We start from the raw sequence: 10,921 nt of genomic DNA on the forward strand, positions 1-10,921 counted from the left end.
GATCAGAGAATACAGCCGGGGCTGCAGCGTCAGTGTGCGGGATGTCATCAGGACACGCTAAATGTCAGAGGAGGAGTTTCATGGAGGATGTGCTGCATCAGGAGAAAAAGTGGAGAGAAGGAGTCAGTAGTGATTACCAAATGCTAATAAGAAGCATGTATGTATGCATTCGATTATCTTCTTACAAGTTTTGTGTATCAAGGTCAGCCGGGCCAAGACTTGTTTTTCCCCAGCTGCCTTGATGAAGTTTGTCTGAACATGAAGACTGCCTCCCTATCATCTTTATGCACACACGTTTATAAGTTATAAGACCAGATGACGTGCTATGTCTTTGTTTTGTGCTGCAGTTGCATTGAAGCTTTTGTTCCTGCATTTACATGATCCTGCAAGCGTAGCCGCGTCAGTACACGAGTGCGGTCCAGCAGCCGTGTGTGCTTATTTTAAGGGTGTTGACGGTTTTCCATTGAAAGCTCACGGCAGCTCAAAGAGGAGCGTAAAATTGGCAAGTGAGGGGGAGTAAGCATGCTGAGGCCTTTGCCACCTCACAGCTCACTGGCTGAAGATGTCTGGATTTATTCTGGGAATGCTACATTTGAGAGAAATAAGTGGGAAGGCAGTTCCTCTGCGCTCGACGTCTGAATACCCTCCAGTGGTGTCAGTCTCAGCGATGCAGAGAAACAAGGAGAGTCAGGGTTAGGGAGTTGTAGTGTGCTTTGTTTTATACTTGTATGTCACTGTACGTACAGAATGTACTGTACAGGTGGGTGGGTAATGCTCAGAGATGGAGAAGAGAGGGTTTTTATATATTTTTTTCTCAACATTTAGAAGATTTTTTTTTTTTAAAGAAGCCAGAGGTTGAGTCACAGATCGTGCTTGTTTGTCACTGGACACGCCTAACACCTGAATATACAAGTGTTGTCCTTTGGGAAACCCTCTGCTGGGATCAGACATTGATACGGGAGCAGCGTATTCCCTCATGGTCCTTCCTGCCTCCCAGATACCAAACACCAGACAGTGAGGACAGGGGAGGCTCATGCAAACTGACAGGCATGCAGACTGACACCGAGACACATGGATGTGCGGGCAAGTTGCTGGGCAGACAGAGAGACAAGTTGGAGAGGACAGAGGAGGCGTTGGAGACAGAATGAGAGGGCGCCCAGGGTGTCATGCTGCAGCCTGACAAAGAGCACGGATTTGGTTATTTGCAGGTCAAAAGGTTGCTTAATGTCTATTGATCTTTCTTTTATGAACTTAAACATTACATAATGAATTACATCACATTTTATTTACATAGTACCAACCACAGCACAAGTTATCTCAGGACACCGCACGCAGAGCAGGTCCAGACTACACACATTGTTCTTTTATTTACCGTGACGCAACACTCATCCAGGAATGAGTAAGCATTTGGCAAAGACTGCAGGCAAAATCTTCCTCTTCACAGGCAGAAATCTTGTGCAGAACCAGATTGACTGACAACCATCTGCTGCAGCCGACTGGTAGGAGGAAATAAAAAAAAAGAGAGAAGAGGAAAAGCACGAAAGGGACAGAGAAGTGCACAGACAACAATAAAAGCATGTTGCACTCTGATTTATCTTTGTTTTAACAGCTTCATCTTTACTGCTGGCACATTTGCAACTGGAGACAGGTAGAGATGCAGCAACTGCTTCATTGTTTCAGTCACTTCTCAGGGTTATTTTGATGACCACACCCCCATGTTTGTTTGTGTGTTTTTGTTTTTTTAACCTGTGTTGATGCAGCCACCTCAGCTTTAGGATGTTTGTTTTAGTCCAGGAATAGAAATCATTGCGATGTATTTCTGGATCGATCACAATCGACTTCCGATACAGAAAGCATGTGTAGGAAAAATCTCGCCCCTTCAGCCAAACAGTGAGTGTTTGTGCCAGCGGGAGGTCAAAGGTGTTTTTCTTCAGCTGTTTTTAAGGTTTACTTTTCTGTTCCTGTGAACAGCAGACAGCTCTACATCCCACATGCTCTGCTGCGTTTTGAGATGCTTTGCGTTCATTGTTTGATTTTTCCTGTGGGAGTCCATGGAGGAGTCCTCTCGCAGATGATTAGAAGGCAAATACCAGGATGTTTAGTGTTGCTTTTGTTTAGAAGTAAAGGCTTCAGTTTTGCTCTGGAAGCACCCCACAATGCTCTCTAAATTAAAGTGACTTATGATGTATTTGGCTTATTTCTGAAGCTGGTAGTCTGAACTGTAAAGGATTACTCCAGTTTTCTTTCTGTGGTGGTCTCGGTTACACACAAACTGTTAGTGCTATGCTAAGACAAATGTGCTCGCCTCGTTGGAAAAAAACACATCCATTGATTTTAGTGATTGGCCACTTCACACCCACAGACCCCATCTGTTTGAACCCGTGCAATCAGTGCTGTGAGGAAAGGCTTTTTCTATTCCTGAACTGCAGCCATTTTTCCATTGATTGCTCATGTTTGATAACGAGAGAAAAGAAGCATTTACGGTTCACTCAAGGGATGTGTTGTTTTTCCTTCCCACACATGACGTCATGGCCGGCTCAGACCTCACCAGGTTTTTTGACATCTGTGGCAGCAGCAGATGTTGCTGTCCTTTGACTGTCTTTGTAACAGCTGAGTGCTGCTGCAGAAAGGTCACCACGGAGATGGATAGCGGGAGAACGATACTTAACACCTAGACCATGAAATAATGTTGGCAAGATGAGGGCTGTTAACCTGCAGGTTTCTGGTTCGTATTAATATTCACTGCAGCCAGAAAATTTTCTCATTAGAGTTCTCTGGATACGATACCGTACAGCTTGACACAGAACAATGCTATACACCAAAATATGGGCTTGTAAACTATACTACAGTTGTATACTAAACAATGCCATACAATTACAACATATGGAATTCAATATATTGTGGTAAACTTCAGTAGTTACCTCCGCCAAGGAGGTTACGTTTTTGGGAGAGTTTGTTTGTCTGTGAACAACAAAACTCAAAAACTAACAAATGGATCTTGATGAAATTTTCAGGAACTGTTCAAAATGGGATAAGGAAGAGGTGATTAAATTTTGGATCTAGGATTCTTTTAGAGTATTTTTTTAATCTTTGTGAGATAGGGCTGTTTTCACCATATGTGTACATAACTCCACAATAAATGGTCGGATTGCTTTGCAAAACAATATGAGACAAGGTCACCTTATTTTCTGACAGATGTTAAAGTACGATCCAGATCCTGGCAATATCCTGGATACTAAGATTTGGAATATGAAATATGTACTGGGTCATCATCATTTTCAACTCTGTCAGGTAACAAATTATCTTACAAACCTACAACTAACACCAAATTGTAGCAGACAGTCTGCTGAAAGGGAGTATAACATTAAAGTCGGACTAAAGTGTTGCGCGACAGTCACAATATGCTTGGTGAAGGTCTGTACTCTCTGAGTGCTTTTGTAGTTTATAATAAAATATACATTTTTATTTAACTTTGAAAATTAGTTGCTTTATTTTAACAGCACATATTAAAAAAAATCTCAGTATTTATGCTCAAAAGTGTCTGGAGTAACACTTATACACTGTCTGATCAGTCTGATGCTGTGTTCAGGATCTGCTTACTTTGGCTGTGTTCAAACTGCAGAACTTGGTGCTCATATCTACTTTTTTATTTGGCTGTTCAAGTTACACTTATAAATGTGGCCTGTCTGCAGACTGTGATGTGAAGAGCTCACGCTCCTGAAGTGACCCCCATGCTCAGTTGAACATAAATAACACCACGCACAAAACTGTGTGTAGAGAAACGAAAACATGGCAGCAGCCGGTAGTCTCATTTACTGTCTCATGTTACAGTGTGTGGCTGTAAATTAGTGAGTGGGTTTTGTTAAAAAGGAGGAAGAAGAGAAAGAAATGTAACGTTTTTAGGCTGCAGCACAGAACTGTGACGTGTGTCGCTCCAGAATGATGCTAAAGTCACATTACAACCTGGCTGTTCAGACCGCCTCCAAGAATTTCCAAATTGTATCTGCTTCAGTGCTGCATGTGAAAGTGGCCTGAATCTGACTCCAAAATGTCTGATTCAGTGCGACTTGTGCTGTTCAGACTGTTGGAAACAAACCAAATATGGGTCACATCTGAAAACAGATTCAGATCACTTTTCACCGGAGTGTGACCCAACCTTTGTGACGAGGAAGAAGATGAGCAGAAACAACAGTCACTAATGCCTGTGTATCCACCCTCACCTTTGGAACCACACCCTTGGAGTGATGCTTTTTAACCCTGTCATGGATTTGTTCAAATGAGTTTGGTGTTGACAAGTTTCTGGATGTTAAAAAGATTTTTGTTCCCACTTTCTTCTAACTTCTAAGGTAGAAAGACGTGATAAAACTGACCTCAGTTTGAACACGTTCGTTTGGACAGTGCTGTCTCCTGCAGCTGTGTTTCTGGGCACACTCAGGAGTTGCTTTGTTAGCTTAAAGCTCTGTTCATGTTGGCACACCCTGCAGAAAAGAGGGACAGAGTGATAGAAGCTCATTTAGATTTAAAGATAGGCAATTGTAACACACCTTAACTGAAACTTGCATTTATTAAACACATACTCTGCCGACTGGTTGCAGTGCAGGTCATTATTACTACCTTCGCTGTGTTTACAAATGGACTTAGTTCAAAATATGAAATTAAAACATCATCAAAGGCATGTTCCTTAATCATGGTTTCTGTCATTAGTTGGTATAACTATTACTATAATGCTAATTTATGTCTCCGTGCTTAAGTTTTGAATAGTCATTGGATTTTTAAAAGATGAGTGATTGACAGGTATGTTGACAAACGCAGGCTCCTGCAGGGTTTTCTGCTGGATTGGCAGAGCAGAGGAGGATTGGAGGAGAAAATGTGACAAGCACCAACACAAGAGTCACTGAACTTTCCACAACCATGACTGTCAGCTTTAAATGAACATCCAAATCTCTTCTGCTGTGAAATGCAGCAACTTGAGAGGTCATAAGCGAGTTAAGTGTGTGTTTTGGTAGCCAACAGGGTGTAAAGTCAGTCCCAGGACTCTATAAATCCAGGTTGCTCCTGCACATGCCTTGACTGTATCAGTACGAGTCAGTCCCTACTGAGGTGTGTTTAGCTTCACATCTCAATGCTCAGAACTGAAGGCATAATGTCCATTCTGTGTTCAGTCAATGATCAAACTGTCTTTTCTCCACAGCAGAGAGAGTGTAATGTGTAATGAAGTTGGGTAGCAGAGTTGAGCTGGCACAAACATACGTGGGCTACGTATGAGCAGCACTGTGGTTTTCAGCAGCTCTGCTGTCAGATTTTTCTGGAATGAGTCAATTTAACAAATAAAACACAGTTTGTGCCATATTTGGCAGAGATCGCTGAGGTAATTACCGCGCTTGAGGTCTTTTTACCCAAGCAAAAAATTTTCACTTTTGTCAGCAGGAGTTAACTTTCAAATTGAAAGTAAAATGAAACCTGTGGCGTATGAATTCTGCTGTTGCTCTGTCATGTCCAGATATGAACAATAGCATCCAAACGAACACTGTGCTGCTGATTTAGAGCTGCAGGAATGGTTTAAGTGGGCCTGAAAAGTAATTAGAGCTGGTATTGTTTTTGGTTTCAAACAAACTTCTCTGAACTAATGGGCCGGTAAATCTTAGCTGCCATTGTTTGAAAAACTCATAGTTTAACTGCTTTGTGACTGAACTGATTCTGGTTAGTTCTCAGGTTTAATTTTATCCACATCAGAAACATAAAAGAATAACAAAGGGACACCATGCACTTTGGAGACATGGTGCTGTCCTGCAAGCAACTCCATGCTCTCCAAGAACAAATCACATATTTGAATTTACATCCATACACTAGTCATATGGTAGAACTGTCTTTTTCCTGTTCATCAAGTGGGTAGTGGGAGATAGTCGGCATTGTGTGTATTTTGTTGTGTATGATTCTGTGTTAAACCTTATGCTGTTGAGTCCTGTTGGAAAAGTGAACCAGAATCTGTTGTATGAGAATTTTATTTTAACAGCCTGACTGTTTGGTGTGATTTCGGGGGTGTATTGTGAGTGTCGGTTAACGTGCCACTGTGTGTGGAGGTGTGTGACTGTACTTGAATACATATTGGTTCGGTGTGAGAGTGTGTGTGGGTGCATAAATGTTTGCCGAGATCCTCCTGCCTCGCTCCAGGCAGAGCTGGCGAACGGAAGAAGAATCCGTGCTGCAGAACCGAGTTGCACTTTGCAGGACGCCAGCCGCTACTGCAGCTCCAGGGACTTGAGCTGCTCTGCGTCTCCTGACTGGCAGGCCCCCCTGAGCTGCTGCTGCTGCTGCTGCTGTGCCCTGCAGCTGCATGCATGTGTGCTGCTCCTGCTCGCTGCAATCACACTAAAGGATAACCACGGTCAGAAAGAGAGGGGTGAGGGACAGGAAAGCAGAGTAATCATTGGTGATGGTGTGGGAGAGCGATGTGTGTGGTGGCTAAATAATAAATGTGGCATATCGGGTTTTGTGTGAAGCCAGGACTGATCCACGTTCCTGCGGTGGAGCTGAGGGAAGAAGGGAGGTTGCAGAGATTTCACACACAGGAGTCACACAGGGATAAATCCAGACATAGAAGTGGAGGTGTTGCTTGACATTAATCAGATAACATGTTTTGAACCAAATCATGAACCATACTTCCTAAATCAAACAGAATCAGTTGGTTTTCTTTATACGTAAACATTTTATTAATTATAAATAATTAATACATGTTCACCTTTAAAATTTCTTTCTATAGCAAGACAACATCTTGTCAAAAATACGAGTGATTTGATGAGAACTTTTCCTAAAAACAACAAAATGAATGTTTTTAATTTTTTGAAATAAAAAACATCATATCAAAGAACAAATTGTGGATTTAACAAACATAAACATTCTTTCTTTTTGAGGTTAAGTTTTAAAAATGACAGTTTTTCCTGAGAACAAACATGCAAGGCAAGCTGACTGTATCTCAAGGATATCAAATTCTACACAGAAGTTATACAAAAAAATTAGAGTATCTCATTTTTATTTTTTAATTAAAGCTTTAAATCTTTATAGTCTTGTTTTTTTATTTTAAAGTATCTTAAAATATCCTGTTAGTTCAATCAGTTTCATAACAAATGATGCACTTTACTAATTTATTTAAATGTGCTTTAGCTAAAAGACTTCTTTCTGAAAAAAGAAGGATGTTACTTTCTATCTGCTACTGAACTGTTTTATTCCTGAATAGTAAAACTACCAGTTAGGCCGAAACAAAAACATTATCAGCGAGCTACTCAGAAACTTTGCAGATTGAATTTAAGGTTTTGATGATACACCAAACAAGAGTCACAAAAACAACAATTTGATGAAACAAAAGTGACTTTTAGTTTCACTTTTGAAATGAAGAAAAAGAGAAAGGCATGCATGTGTTTATTCTTTTACTTTTGCTAACACTAGTAAAAAAGAGATGTGATTTTTTTTTATTAACAATACCTACCTCCTCTTCTCTCTTCCCTTTCCCTCCCTCTCCTCCCTCTTGTCCTCTGTTTCTCCAAGAAGGTGATGCTTCCTACAGGAGCGGCGTTTCGGTGGTTCCAGTAGGACTCCTCCTCCTCCTCCTCCACCCCTACCCAAAGCTCTGCCATCAAGTGCAATGCCAACTCCTGGATTGTCTCCGGAACAGAAACTGGCTAATAAACAAACAAGCAACAAATAAAATAATGGGAAAAAATAAAAATGAAAAAACAACGTATAAAAAAAAAAAATCAATCGGGTAATGGATGCACCTACTTATTCCTTGAACCAAAAATGAAGCGTAAAGAAAAGCATCTATGGCAATTTTCATTCCCTTTTCTATGTTTCCATTTTGGTACCTTTTGTCCCTTTTCCAGCAGGTTTTTTTTTTCTGTCGCTTCTACATAGAACTGTTCATTGCCAGAAACAGAAATGACGGACTGTGTGGACAATCAACTAATTTCTGTGTTTGGTGTTAATGTTGTTCATGTGTGGAAAGATACAGTACTTGTGTAGAGAATGTAAATTTACAGCTATATTTCAAAACTAGTGGCTAATGGCAAACATTATTGTAATTCTTCACCGTTTTGTTTCGTAAACCCTTATTTTAATTTTTCAATTCATGCTGAGTTTTCAGACAGATCAGCTGTTGTATTTGCAAAACAAAGAGAAGTTAAAAATGCGACACTGCTGGTTTTGGCTTGCGTTATAGACCATATCCACACAGCGGCCATTTTCCTCGGATGTTATGCTAAGGATGGTAGGCCTGAACGCTTTGTTTATGGTTGTTAGTTGTATTAACTAAGACTATCTGACCAGTAATAATCATTTCAGTGCTTTGGAGTCTACCTGTAAGACAAGAAAACAGAAACTGGGAGAGAAATATGGCAAAAGTTTTTCAACATGAGCAGCTAATAACATCATTCTGCCACTTGCTAACCAGCTTACCTGTTGACTGTAGAAGCCTGAACTAATTATAACTATTACATAAGTTACTTGACTACAGGAATTATGTACTTTCCTAGCTTTCATAATGTTAGCTAGGATTTTACTTCTCAGGTAGTGAAGGATAGCTTGGATGGTTGAATGCTAACTTCAGCTATTCTGTAGCTACAGCTAACATATCAAACTTTTGTTGTTTAACTTTCAAGTATGGCTGGTTGTTTTCACAGATTTCCACTACTGTCTAATTCAGTTGCCAATTAATTTAGCCAGTATAACTCACTGAAAACACATTCTTTATTTAGCAGTTACATGCTAGTATCACTCCATCTGCTTGTCATCCTACTCGTTCCCCTATTTTCAGCTCTACCCACTGTCCTTCTCTTCTGCAATGACATGAGAAATACCTCAAGAGAATCTGAAATAACAAAACCAAAACCTCTTCTACTTCATTACAACATTATGTCAGCATTTTAACATAGGAGCTAACTTAAGAAAGGAGCTAACTAAAAATTATGCTAACAATCAGCCACTAGCTAACTAATGCTGCCTTAAGTTGCAGAGTCACCCCCAACTAGTATCACTGTTTGGTAGAGCTTATTCCAAAAGAAAAGTGTAAACATCTAGCCTATTAAGGCTTTAGTGAAGATTCTTTACTATGAAGTATTAGCTACTGAGTGGCAGAATGGTAACATTAACTGCTATCAAAGTGTTGAGTATTTAGATTTAATTATCATTACAACAGCATATAAGCACCCTGTCTAAGCTACCTGCAGTTTACCAGTCAGAAGGAGCCAATCAGGAATGTGTGGATTCCCAGCCCAGGTATTGAGCTTCTTGGTCTGATGCTACGGGGAGAATGGCCGCGGTATGAATATGGTGAATTAGGCAAGCATATATAGACGCCTCATCAGGATAAAGATACTGTTCGCCAGAGCCATCACTACTGTAAACTCCTCAATCAGCCCTCCTCTTCATCTCCACACTTACCCTTTAGTGAGGCTGACAGCCTTATGTTACTGTGGCCCAACTGAGCATGTGCCAATACTGCTCAGGGTGACAGCTTTGAGAGACAGCACTTGCTCTGAGTCTACCCTACTGAACGCACTGAGACAAGATGACATTTTCTTTTATTTTGTATTTGTTTATTTGTTATGTTCCATTATTTTTGTTATGTTGCTGGGTAGCTACAGCTTTTAAAATAACCAATCTTTGTATTTGTTTAGAAAATTGGACTGGTTTTGTGAATAAAAAGGAATGCATGTATTCGTGTCAAAATTTACAATCCTGCCGTTTATCTACTCGTCCATTTGCATGTTTCTTTTCTTTTTTTTTTTTTTTTTTTTTTTACAAAAACAGCTGGTTTGACAAAAAGAAACATCAAGTATAAACTTTGAACAAATTGTAAAAAATATGTTTCTTTTTCTTTAATATTTGGATGGTGTAGGAGATCTCATAGACTCTGACATGGGCAGAAGTCATTAAAGTAAACCAAGCTATGGAGTTGATCGCCATGATGTCCTTGGCAAGAATGTTTCTCTCACTGCCTCTGAAATATCTTCCAACAAAACAGAAAAATGCTTGAAAGTCAAGTATTTTTTATTTGGTAGTGTTTCATGTCTAAAAATCCTTAATATAATTTTCTCCTCATAAATATGTACCTTCAACACAGACAGCCTAGCTTAGAGTTGTGTTGCGTTCTGTACATTTAAACATTAAAGGGGCTGTGAGGAGTTTAAAAGTGATCTTGAAAAAGTCTCCCTTCTAGATATATGCCTGATTGTTATCCACACTTTAAAATGAGATTATCAGAGCCAATTTTGCTGGTTACAGGTTGTTTTAGATTGCTAGCGTCTTAGCTTCCAGTTCAGGTCATCCAGGACCGGATTGATCTACGGCACATCTAGGTCTCTATAACAACACCACGCCAGCTGACAAAGTTTATTAGTGAGAAAAGATAAAACACAGAGATCTGCGTTTTTCTCTGCTACAAACAATTTCTGTGACTACTTTTGCAGTGATGGTGGACACAGGAGCCTAACTGTCAGACAGAAAGGACAGAAGAAAGCTATAAACAGGGGAGTGATACAGCCCGGGCTAAATCACCCTATAACACAGGAGCTAAGCTGTTTGTGATAATGTTCATTCCAACCCACATGCAGCAGTTATTCTGCAGTGGTCTGTTCAAACTTTAGAGTCTATCAATAAAATACAGAGCGAGGTTACGTTAGCTCTGCTTGGTAGATGACTGGAAGGATATAACAAGGATTTACTAACGTTACACATCATGGACATGTCTTAGAGCACCGGACTGCCAGCTGCGTTAAATATAAATGGCTACCAAACTACGTACAAACTGACAGTATTTTCTTGTTGATACATTAGCCTACAGATACATCGGAGGACCGAGCTAACATATAGCTGGCTGCTACAACGTTTGCTTGATGTTACGTTTCAAACCGTAGCGCTACATATCTGT

General features: G+C 40.2%; 1 protein-coding gene across 6 annotated transcripts in view; it reads left to right on the forward strand.

The window, feature by feature from the left end:
- Positions 1-9,727, forward strand: part of cxxc5a (CXXC finger protein 5a) — a 30,499-nt gene extending 20,772 nt beyond the window's left edge. For 5 of the 6 annotated variants that reach the window (XM_074672956.1, XM_074672955.1, XM_074672952.1 and 2 more), the window contains one exon: positions 7,543-9,727. In XM_074672956.1, coding sequence (XP_074529057.1) covers positions 7,543-7,587 — 45 coding nt within the window. In that variant the 3' untranslated portion in view covers positions 7,588-9,727. The remainder of the gene's footprint in view (positions 1-7,542) is intronic. The other variant, XM_074672957.1, reaches the window with a different exon arrangement.
- The last annotated feature ends 1,194 nt before the right edge of the window (positions 9,728-10,921 follow it).

This window comes from Halichoeres trimaculatus, unplaced genomic scaffold (genome assembly GCF_033239565.1).
Source record: "Halichoeres trimaculatus isolate MK-OKI-2021-1 unplaced genomic scaffold, fHalTri1.1 fHalTri1_scaffold_6, whole genome shotgun sequence".
NCBI lineage: Eukaryota > Metazoa > Chordata > Actinopteri > Labriformes > Labridae > Halichoeres > Halichoeres trimaculatus.